At 37.5% G+C, this 12287-nt stretch overlaps 1 protein-coding gene across 12 annotated transcripts in view; it reads right to left on the reverse strand.

The window, feature by feature from the left end:
* SHC3 (SHC adaptor protein 3) overlaps positions 1–12287 on the reverse strand; it is a 71256-nt gene that overhangs the window by 57300 nt on the left and 1669 nt on the right. Inside the window, exons 2-6 of one of the 12 annotated variants that reach the window (XM_084505491.1) lie at positions 11124–11266; positions 10684–11043; positions 9839–9915; positions 9434–9518; positions 8379–8543 (exon numbers count right to left, since the gene is read on the reverse strand). In XM_084505491.1, the coding sequence (XP_084361617.1) occupies positions 8379–8537 (159 nt within the window). In that variant the 5' untranslated portion in view covers positions 8538–8543; positions 9434–9518; positions 9839–9915; positions 10684–11043; positions 11124–11266. Of the gene's footprint in view, positions 1–8378; positions 9211–9433; positions 9519–9623; positions 9819–9838; positions 10032–10512; positions 11044–11123; positions 11267–12287 lie in introns of those variants that run through there. The other 11 variants (XM_084505489.1, XM_084505488.1, XM_084505487.1 and 8 more) reach the window with 11 other exon arrangements.

A 12287-nucleotide genomic window follows, 5' to 3' on the forward strand; every position in this document is an offset into this window, starting at 1 on the left:
GAACCATGAAGATTAGCTGTAGCAGCTTATGTTCTGCATCAGATTTCCTCTAACACAAACATGCAAAAGCTTCTGCAGCCAAAACATTATGCTTCAATAGCTGAACATCTTAATTAGATATTCAAAACCATATAGAGACTGTAGATATATCCCTTTAATAAAGAACTTACATTACCTTAGAAATTAAGTAGAACTGCTTGATGAGGAGTATTATTAAAGCACAGAGACAGAATGTGGAAGATGTAACAGGTGCTTTTCCACTAAGCTGAGTCTAAACCTGAGCTAAGTTTTTGAAAAGCTATACTGATGTTTTCAAAACTGTACATTTGAAGGTGTGATTTTGGAAGGACAGGGTCAGTGTTAAAACAGACAATCCAAAATACACAGGGAGGGAGAGAGAGTGCTTTCATATATCAATGGTACAGGTACCCCTGTTTTTTGTCACAGGAGTCTAGCAATTAAAATACATTTTTATACCTGAATCTTTACCAATCTTCAACTTTCTTGAATTTAACAAAATGTACTCGACAGTTGTGTTTGCAATAAGAGCACCCCATGTATAACTTCCAATATGCAGAACAGAGGAGGTAAGGTGAGAGGCATCATGGACCAGCACAACAAATCTCTACAGCCTCTTCATGCAGCAGAGAAGCCCTGAAGAACCCTGGAAGGCTAGGGGTCCACAAGGACTCCCATAAGGGGCCACCAGCCTTACCAGGATCCCTCCCCACAACCCTTGTCAGGGGCCCTGAGGACGAAGCCAGCTCAAACAGGGCACACCAGCACCCAGCTCTTTCCCCACAGACCAGCTCCATTTCCAGCTCTTTGACAGAACTGCACATCCTTCAAGAGAGGTAATGGTTCTATTTACTTAGTGGTCTCTGCTTATTTTTTGACTATAAAATTTGTTTACAGAAGGTCCAAAATGACAGAAGGATAAATCTTCAACAAGGGTTGAGTTCTAGTTCTGCAGACATCTATCACATAGCAAACTCTGCCTACCACTGAACAACCTGCATTGAATTTAAGAACTCTGAACCAAAAAATAAAAAATAAAAATAATTTTAAAAAATCATAAATATTGCTAATATCAAGCCAACAAAATATACCAGACAAAGTCTCTAACATGAGCAAAACTTACTGCTGTGTTGCCAGCAGAGCAGCAAGGTTTCTTACATAGCCCTTGTCAAGCTCATTAATCCTGACGGGTTTTGTCCTGCCCCAACACAGTTAGGGTAAGAGGAGCAGGAGTAGGAGCAGGCTGGGCTTCTGTTGCTTCCTAGCTGCTGCCTCTAGCCCACTTTGGGGTAGGTTCACCACACCTGGACAGTACTTTTTTCACCATGTTTGTAGGGCAGCATCACACTGGGACTCCCCACAACTTGCCCACCTGGCCTCCTCTCCATTCCTGCTCACACTTCAGCAGGAAAGCAGGCCAAAATGAGTGAAATTGCAGCACCAGTGCTCAACACCTGGAAATAAAGTCTGGCCCGTGCATTGGGTGGAGACAGTGTCATTTCGGAAATACTTAATTTCTAGGGGAGTTAAGGGTACTTTTAAAACACCTTGTGGCTAACTGAAGAAGCTTGTCTATAAGCAAAGAGACAGCTCTGTTTTCGACAATTGCTTCATCAGAGTCATACAGTGTCAAATACCACTCATGATGCTGGTTTCCGGTGAGACATGCCCTCCTTTGTATCATTTCTGTGCTAAGAAGAGCAAAACATGGGAATAAAGATTTATTAGTACAACAGCAAATCCAGGGAACAAATGGTGCCAAGCAGTCCCCAAGATACTGTATCTCCATTTCAGTCTTTTCCTTGTTATTTCTGGTATTTGGTCAATTATCATATCAGATTTCAGGATTTGGTCTGAGATTAAAAAAAAAAAAAAAGAGAGAGAGGGAGAAAGAGACAAAAAAAACCCCACTAACAGTAAATATCATGTGGTGGTGCCTTGGGGGGGGAAGAAAAAAAAAAAAAAAAGAAAGCCTAAGCAGATTTTTCTGTTTACCTCACACTATTTTCTTTGTGTCTCTCTGCACCTCGTTTATTTTCACTTGTTTTGTATTCTTACTTGACACTTTTGTCTACTTTGAAAGAGTTTTTTCAACCTGTTTTTCATAACTTTTAGCCCTGACTTGGCTTGTCAGAGTCAACTTTTTGAGATGGAAATCTCTTCTGGCCCTATGAAAAACTTGTTTGAAAAAAAATCTATGGGAATAACTCTGACTTATTATACAAACATGCTAGATTACCCTAATGAAATTGCCCCCATCCCTCTCTAAAATGTACGGTGACTGGCACTTGGCTGCACTGGGCCCCATCCTTGTTCCCACTGCAACCCAGAAGGAAGGGGCTCTGCCCCAGGCCAGCCTGGCTCAGCCAGAAGTAAAGCTGTGTTGAAGGCTGTTGTCAGTGTGCAGAATTGCATAAGATATGAATACTGAAAGAAATGCACGGAAGCAGTATTGAACCACTTGTTTCACTGTAACTATGGAATTTGTTTCATTGCTCTTCCACGGCATTCTTCACCCTGACCAAGAGTTAGCAGCCAGGAAGGACTGCTGTCTCTGGCACTGTCCCAGGCCCGATCTGCATTTTTCCCATAGCAAACACCCAGAAAATTTAATACTGATGCTTTGTGCATGCACTCCAACTTCCTACAACAAAACAAAGCCAGTCTAGTGCAAAAGAACAGCTAGTGTGCTAATGGAAACATTTCTCAATTGGTTGTGTGGCTGGGTTAAGTGCCCTGTAGCCAAGACAAAAGCCTGTCTTGCCACTAGCAGCAAAGGCATTAGCAGCAAAGAAAGCCATGGGTTTTGTCTGAAGGTTTTGTTTTATCCCCATGTTTTCTTTGTATTTGTGGATGATATTTATGGTGGACACATGATATTCTTACTATAACCATTATTTGAGAACAAGTAAAGAACACAACAGTGCAATTTCTAAGAGAAAAACAGAGAAAGAATTCTGGCTGAATGCAGTTTTGCCTCCTAAATCAATTTGCAAAATTTATCTGTGGATTTTAAAACTGTATCATTTTTGCTTTAAAAAAAAATGTAGTTCTGAATTCAACTATTCAAATCAACATTAACAGTGCCCCAATTGTGTCACTTACAAAATAACCCTAGGTGCAGAAATTATGTCAAAGCTTCCATGGCATTTTGGAAACACCCTAGCTGTACTGCCAACCAGACATTGATATTGAGCATTGGATCCTTCAGCACTGAAATCATTAGGTGCTGTTCTTTCACTGAAAGGTGTGCAAATGTACAGTAATAATACTTGATTCCTGTAATTAGAATAATATTATAATTAAAGACTCTACTGTATGATTTCTGCTCATAGGATCTGATTTAATTTCTGTGAGAAACTCTCTTTTCATATCAGTGCACTGTACAACAGACCCACAGTATCTCAGATGCAGGAAGCTCAAAAAAGTCATTTTGGACAGAGTAACAAGCATTAATATTCTTATTTTACAGCCCAAAAAACTGCAAAGCAAATGTGAAGGAATATTACTGCGAAGTAATATAGTATATTGTCAGGAATTAAGTGCAAAAACCAATGCTGCCTTTATCACCTATTTCTTTTCTGTCCCGTAACGAAATGCATGCATGCGTCTTTAAAATCCAAAATGATGACCCAACCTCATTAGTCTTTGAACTCTGGCTAAAACTGTTTGGGTACCTGGGATAGCACAATCTGAATTAAAGGCTCAGTGTTCAGTGCTACTACCACCATTTGGATGAAACACAGAACCCACTTCTTTAATACATAAACTCATTACAAAGAGGATGTTTGGGGAATGTTTTCCTTATTCACGGAACCACGTATACAAAATCCTACTTACTAGGTTTTTGCTCAGGTCATATCAAACTGTCATTAATAAACCATTAACATCACTGTGACTTGAGCGATAGAAGCAGAATTCAAAAATTAAAAAATGAAACAAAACAAATGCTAATTTTTCTACAAAGAAAGATGATAAATAGAGCATCAATCAAAAAGGAAACTAATGTCCTGCTGTAATGTTACTGTTTTTGAAAAATAAATAAAAAGACAAAAAGTAGGTACTAAGTTTGACTTTATGTCTATTTAAAGGAGTATGAAGGAAGCAAAGAACCCTCTTCTCTTTTTCTTACAGGTACACTGGGTACTTTTCAAACAGCTAGACAGAGTACCACCACAAAGACATAAAGCATTTGTATTTTGCTCCTACTTTAAATGAGCAGCAAACCGATTCTTGTTCAAACAGATGGAAAAATAAATATATAAATAAATAAAAGAAAGAATAAATTTTAAAAAAATAAAAGTGAAATGTTCTTCCTGAGGTCTTCTGCAGGAAGGCCACATATGTTGCAGTTTCCACCATGTTAGCTCCATTTAAGGTTGTGCTTTGCAGTCTGCGTTAGCCACTAAAAAGGAAAGTGATTTTGTTAACTCGGTGTCTACTTGCAGAGATCTGCTAAAATCATAGCTGCCCTGCATGTATGGTGAAGGCAACACTACAGTGCAACATAAAGGGATGCAATAAGAGCAAGTAACTCAGTAATACAGTTCATACTTAAGCAAATACTTAACTTTCCACATATACTAGTATTCTCAATTATTTCAATCAGAATATTCCTGTAAGTTCATGCAGAAATGTTTACAGAACGGAAGCCTTCACTTGGTGACGTGTTTGAATGGCTTCACAAAAGATATCCGTTTTTCTCATTAGATATAAGTCAGTGTTATCTCCTCCCAAGATATGAATGCATTAAAATGTTACAGAAATTACACTTTCTATATACTTTGCTATAATCTTAATAACCTAATTCACTTTTCACTTTGATATTTGCAAGGATTGCCATGCTTCTTCAGGATTAAGTCCTGTTTCCTTCTTCTCCCATATATTATCTTCGTATCTGTACATAATATGAGATTTACCTGAGTCTTTTCTACACCACTGTCTTCTTTTTAAGGCTCTTTTGGGTATTCTGCATACATGATTTTAAAATTATATTATACATTACTTATACTATGTACAGTATATTTAAAATATAGAGTGCTTTGGCTTTCTTTAGTTTTGAACTGCTGAAAAATAGTGTTTTAAACTCATAAGCACTTACTGCAAAACCCAACTGTCAGTTACCTAAAGGCAGATGTATGTTTGTCTCTTACCATGATTGTCAATTGTGCTCTTAATTAAATGCACCAAAACTCAAAACATCTATGCCATTACCCAATTGAACTCATCAGTAGGCATTTATCATTGGAAACAAATAGATTCCACTGAAACATTCAACTGCTGTTACGTTACTAAGTCTGAACTTTTTTTATTATATGTATTTGATTTTTGACAACATGAACATTTAAAATCACTCTGTAGTAATCAGTCCCTTTGTGGAGAAACATTAAGCTGTTCAATGGCTTCCATCACTGTAAATCATTTCATTTTTTTCATTATTCTGTAATTTGTTAAACTGTTCAACAGTACTGTTAAGTAAAATATCTGTACCTCATCACTTTAAGTCCCAGGTAACGGCTACAGCCAAAGTCTAATTTGCTACACAACTTATTTATTTATTTGTGAAGAAATTTTCCCATTAAAATAATGTATAAAAATTGAACATAAAATCCACAGGGAGAAAAAGAAAATACAGAAAGTGCCCATAGTTTTATTGCTGAAAATAATTCCACCTCAGGAGACCACAGAGATCAGAACACAGCTCCCATTTATCATAACCCTACACTCACTTTTAAGAGCTACAGTTACACTGCCCATTTAAAAAATGGCCAGACAAACAAACAAACAAAACCTGATTAGCATTGCCGAAAAAAAACAGTTAGCAAAATTACACTTTTGCAGGTTTAATTCTGCTGACCACTGTAGGCTTAGAAAACAGAAATTAATGGAAAGAGTGTCATAAAAAAATGTCATAGATTTGTCATACACTGCATGTAGGAACTTTGTTTCTCTTAGTTCAAGAGATTCCAATAGGAGTTATCAATCTGCCCAGTAGTGACAATTTACCCTGATAATGTTCAAGGTTTGAACGTGGTTTAATGAGAAAATATAATCCGGTGCACATTTGCACACAAAATGATAAAAGCTTTGCTGGTTAACAACAAATCCAATTTTTGTCTCATTTAACTAATGGCATATGGAATGTTCTGCAAGGCATATGGTACTAATTAAACATGGTATGAGTCCCCCAGATAGTCAATATAGTCATGAGGTATCCAAAGAATGTTTCCCTTCAGTGTGTGTTATCTATGTATTGATTTGATGGTCTGAATGCATAAAAGCCCTGGGAACTAACAGTGTTTAATGATGTGGTAACTTCACTTCTATTCTTATCTATATGAATGCTGCAGTTGCAGAGGAAAATTCTGAGATACTTTAATGAACAGGCAAACTATGGCCCAACCAGAGCTGGTTTATTTTCATTCATTCATTAACCAGTGATTTTGATATTTCTTTTTAACCTTTAGTAAAATCTTTGTGACTTCATATGCTAGAGAACACAAAGTTAAAAATATCACCTGTTTCAATAGAAACAATATTCCATTAAAAAAAAAAAATCAAATCCATAAATTCTAACAATAGGAAAAGCACCAAATACAGGAGTCGGATAGTGTTAATGATTTGTTTTGAAAATTCTAATACATGTGATATGTATAAATACACTTTCATATATTTGAAATCAGCTAATTAAAATACCTATTCTACTATCAGTATCTAGTATGAGTATTAGATATGGGTTCATGTATAATTTTAAATGTAAGTCAACTTGTACATAATTTTAATTTTCTTTTCAAGTCAAGGATTTTAGTTTCCTTTGGCATACATAAAGTCAACCACTGAAAAATTTAGAAAATGAATATTATATTTGTTTTCAGGTAAAACAAACAGCAGCAGTGAATTCTCACAGTGAATGTCTGTCTACTTAAGCAAAATAACAAATAAAACAGCTGAATTTCCTGAGATAATGGGAGAATATGTAATGATCTTTAGTCAACTAAAATATTTCAGTGCAAAAGAAGGACAGGGTCTCCACACGACTACATCTAGCATCAGTGGGACATTTTTATCTAGACACTTCTCGAACAGTAACAGCAGCAGTTAGTATTCGGAAAGGTAGCACTGACATTCCTTTTCTTTACTAGTCCCAGTAAAATTCAAAACAGTCACAAAGTGCTATTTCAGAGTACTGGTGCTCTGAATTGACCAACTGACTCAGTCTACCATCACTAACAAAATATACTACTAACAGAAAGAAATGAAAACTGCTTCCTAGAGTTTAACTGTTAAATAGGCACTATGCTATGGATAATGAGACCTGAGAAAAACTGTTAAGAGTTAAGCAACAAGGCTGTCATTCAGTTTTAAAGCATCCTGATACAAAGTCATGCTGTGACTTTTACACCCAAAACAAGATTAAAATAGACTTGTAATCTTATTAATAGCCTGCTACTAAACAGTTTAACACTTAATATGCAAAAGCCACTTCGCAAATACAGCATGGTGACTGAAGAATGAATTCTGGACAATAACATTATTTTTACACTTAGTTCACAGTGTGCTGGCGGGTGTAACTAGTATCTTACCTGACTACAAAAAACACTGCATATACCTTATTCTTAAAGGCTCTAATGTAATAGGTCATTTCAAAATGCTTTCAACACATACAAAAACATTACCTTAGGAACTTATGATTTGCTGCATTTGACATCAATGAACTGAAAAGAGCAATAACATTTAAGGTGGCTGAATTCTCATTATGTAAAAAAAAAAGCTGCATTTTCCTGCTCTACCCACAACAGTATTTCTATTTGTGGAACATGATAAGAATTACACTCTATGTCTTAGTGTTACAAGATTTCATATATAATTTTAGTCTAAAAACATATCCTATGCCCCTAAAGGTATTTTGAAACTGAAATATCATGCAAGATAAACAGTTCTTCATACATCAAGGTATCTTTCTTTCCTACTGTAGATTGCACCAGACATATTGGAAGCCCATGTATCCAAGATATATACAGTATGCTAGATAACACTGAAAAACTAAATTTGGAATGGGGAGGAGAGGGGGAGAACAACCAGAAAAGTAAGAAAAACAGCTTTTAGCTTAAAAACAGTATTTTTACACAGCTGTAGAATATTATCTGACAAAAAGCCTATTTGCAGGTTTGCTCTAATATAAGAAATTAGCACTGCTTTCCAACCCTGCCTTCCTGCATTTACATACCATGCATTATGCACAGGAAAAAAAAAAAACGGAGCATACAAATAGAGATCCTTTCAGCCTGTCTAGCCTGTCATCAAAACCAGCAGAGAATTTTTCATTGATAAAAACAGAGAATGGAAGAAATCCGACCAACCTTCACAATGTACGTCACACCAGGTCCCAGGATCTTCTCACTCGAGTGCAGCCATCCTCGAGAGGGTTTATTGACAAAGCTGCTACTTTGATTCCAGTCTTCACCTCCCGGGTGCATTTCCTCTGAGGGTGTTTTTTTCCCCATACTCATCTTGCTCATGTCCTGCTGAGAACACGAAGTAGCAGAGACAAGGTTACATGTGTTGTCTGAAGCTCCTGCTGCTGAGCTAGAAGCACTCGAGTTTCCCTGCAACTTGGAGACAGCAAGCTCCCTTACTGCAGAGGACAGGTTTTTGATACCCAAAAGGCTGCCTGTATGAGAGAGTTTCAAGTGGGACACTTTATGGATGAGGGTACACAGGGTGGTGGGTCCATCTTCTTGGTCCTTGCGAAGAACCTCTGGCGAGACCAGGTAGGAAGGTGCTGTTGAAGTCGTAGCAACTGCTGAGACCTTGCTGTTCATGGACAAATTGTGAATAAGATCATCAACTGATGTCACCGAATCATTCCTGAAGCGGTTGTACTTGGTACGTTGAAGCATGCCCTTCTATCTAGTTTCCTGCATATGTTCTGGCAAATCTGATGCCAACGCAGGAGATGCCTGTGCTAACATAGCAGGCGATTCATAGCAACACGGACAGATAACAAGATTTGGGGGTAAAAAAGCAAGGAGTATAAGGAAGAACAAAAAAAAAAAAAATAGATATATTTAAGAAATTTCTTATGGTTCCACGTTAAGGTTGGGTGAAGTAACAGTTTTCTGTGACAGAGATCCCAGTCCTGCTTAGAGCTGCCAACTCGCTCACAGCAAAAGCATGACTCACACAAATGAGAAGGACCCTTTTCAACAAAAGGCTCAGTGAACACTGCAAATCACTTCCTGTAGCAAAAAAAAAAAAAAAAAAAAAAAAAAAAAAAAAAAGCCATCCACCCACTTACAGCACACCAGCACCAATCAATTCTCAAATTTCCTTTTCCTATCTCCTCAAACAGATATTTCCTTCCAACATTTAATTCCTCCCCCCCACCATCCCTCTTGATACCAAAGGCAATTACCTTTAAAAAGGAATTAACAGCCTTTGTAAAACACCACACTTTATTCTTCTGCTTAAATATTCTTCCACCTCACATACTTGTGAATCTAAAAGAAGACACAATTAGATAACAAATATCTGGTTAATACACACACATACACATTCCCCTTCCTCCCCCCAGCAAAACACAGATACCCTGGTTTTCAGAATACCTTTAAGAACACAAGTATTTTAAAAGCAGATGATAGAACTAAAGAAAATACACATTTTCTTTCACGAAAGCAGCATAACAGATTTTACAAATGCATTTGTGTCAATGCTGTTTCTCATGGAAATTGTCACATCCAATTTTTTATAGAGAAAGCAATACTTCTCCTCTGTTACTCCACAGCCACCTTCTATTTTAATGCAGGATTACATAAAGTACCTATGTGTGAAGAAAAGTATTTTTCTGATGTCCAACAACAAGCGTCAGAGATGTTTTTCTTTCACCACTGATATTCACTGTGAAGAAAAATGTGTAAGAGATCTTCAATTCACTGGAATATTTCTTATAATTCTGAAAAACTGGAAAGTACTAAGAGAATATTCAAAAGTCCATTTACCAGCAAGCAGATGTCCTGCAGTAAAGAATAAAAAAACACACCAGCTCTTATTAAACATCAGGTCAGTCACAAACAGTTAATATGAGGAGTAGAAAAAAAAAATGAAGAAAGCAAATATTTCATTTCTCTCTTTTTGTTTTCTCTCTCTCTCTCTTTTTTTTCTTTTTAATGCAAAATTTATATAGCATTGTGAAACACAGTGCCCATTACAAACCGTAGGTTCTTTTCTATAAATTGATCTTCTTTGCAAAATATCTTTTAGATGTAGGACAATACACACTGCATTAAAATCAAATTCAGACCAGAGAAGTTTCACTGTGCAAAGTTGTTTTTTAAACAAATGACTAACTGCAGCACATTTTAAACGAAAAATCCTCTGGTATTCTTTCCTTCTTCCATAACTAGAGGCTGCAGTATACAAAGTGCAAATATGCCAAAACAGCTTAAATACAGGTATTTAATTAGTATATTTTATGACAGCAAATTAAGTCAGCACCTCTTGTCCCCGCAGTGATGAATAATGGCAATGTCCTAGTCAGTGTAAGAGCAGGTTTCTAGTGATCTGCGGAATAGCCTCTCATCACCACACTGCAAACCTGCCACAGCATCCACACAGCATTCATTCCTCTCTTCATCCTCCTAGCATAGCAACAGCAAATATACACACCATGGCTTATTTCTACTTGTCTCTACTGCCCAGAAAACCCTATCGCTCCCAAATGGCTCTCTTCGTTAGAAGCGGCTAGCAAAACTGCAAAATGTGAATGAGACGCTGTGTGTGTGAATGGAAGGGCTGGCTAGCATCCCCACATTTCTGTGAATGAAGCGAGGCCTCGCAGCCTCTGCCAGGCAATCCCTTGGGTGCTCACCAGCCCAGCCAATACCAGCCGGCTCTGATGACTCATTCAGCAAAGGCTTGCTGAATAGTGGAAGATCCCATTCCCAGCACAGGCGGTATCTCTTTTTTTGCAGCAACACCAGAAAGTGAAGCCAGAATCAGAGCAGGCGAAAGAGGATTGCAAAGCCCCTGCAGGAGAAAGGGTGTCGCCAGAGAAAGGCACCGGATGTCTAGAGGGGTGGCAGGTGAGGAAAATGGCAGAGTCGGACCTGGGTTTCTCCCCGACATATCCATTCAGCTGGTTCATTTACATCCAGGGTGGGAACATGAATGTGCACATTTTGTTTGATATTCAGTTGCTGTCTGTGCACCAGCAGATTCACAGATTTCACAGGTCCGCATTCAGAAAATTCTGATGAAGAAAAAAAAAAAAAAAAAAAAAAAAAAAAAAAAGCAGATTCTTATTTACCCTATTAGCACAGTGGATATTTGGATATTTAAAATATTTAAAAGAAGTTTGATCATCAGGACAGTGAAAGAGAGGTGAAGGGAAATCTAGAGGATAAATGTTTCCCAGACCATCAGCAGCAGGACTAATTTCTGTCACTGCCTCAGTGGACACAGAAAAGCTACCAAGACATCTGATGGATGTTGAGCTCTCCTGGAAATCTGACATTTAATGCTATAGAAGAACAGAGGAACAGTAGACATCAAATTCCTAATGGCTTGAAATCTGGTCCTCATTTCAGTGTCTGATTGGCAACTGGTCTCCTTTGAAAATCTGTCCCTGAAGTGGGAGAAGTGAACATTTGGAAATTTGGCCTATTGTAATTCTAGGGACCAGAAAAGGTAGAAAATTTTGCCTTGCAGGCAGCAGGTTCAAATCCAAATCCAGGAAATAATGAAATTAGGAAAACTTTTTAACTCTTTTAAGTTGCAATTAAAATTGTCTTTTGTCTGCAATTTTAATTGTACTTTGTACAAATTGTACAAATAAAATTGTACTTTGTCTGTACTGCCAGAACATCGTAAGGCATCTTTGAACATTTCTGTCAACATTTCTGTAGTTTGCACGCATACAGTAGCATGCTAGCCTAAACCCACTGAGCTTGTTACTACTGTTATCAGTGCACCATTGACAGTAAGACATTCAATGCACCCCTTCCCTCTAATCTCTCTGCAACCATGCTAGGCCAGCTAGTAAAGTGAATCCAAGTTAAAAATGAGGCTTTTTGTTCTTTTTTTCTTTTTTTTTTTTTTTTTTTTCAGGGATGTGAGCCAGACGCTACTGCCGTAAGTAATAAATGGCCATAGAAAAATGAATCCATTGTTGACTCAGTAATAAAATGGCAGGTGGACACTCAGTGTTGATAAAAGCAAAATAATACATAAAGCTAGCAGTACATACATAGTGAGGGAGTATTCGCTGTCTC

Source organism: Aythya ferina (genome assembly GCF_964211825.1).
Source record: "Aythya ferina genome assembly, chromosome: Z".
Classification (NCBI taxonomy): domain Eukaryota; kingdom Metazoa; phylum Chordata; class Aves; order Anseriformes; family Anatidae; genus Aythya; species Aythya ferina.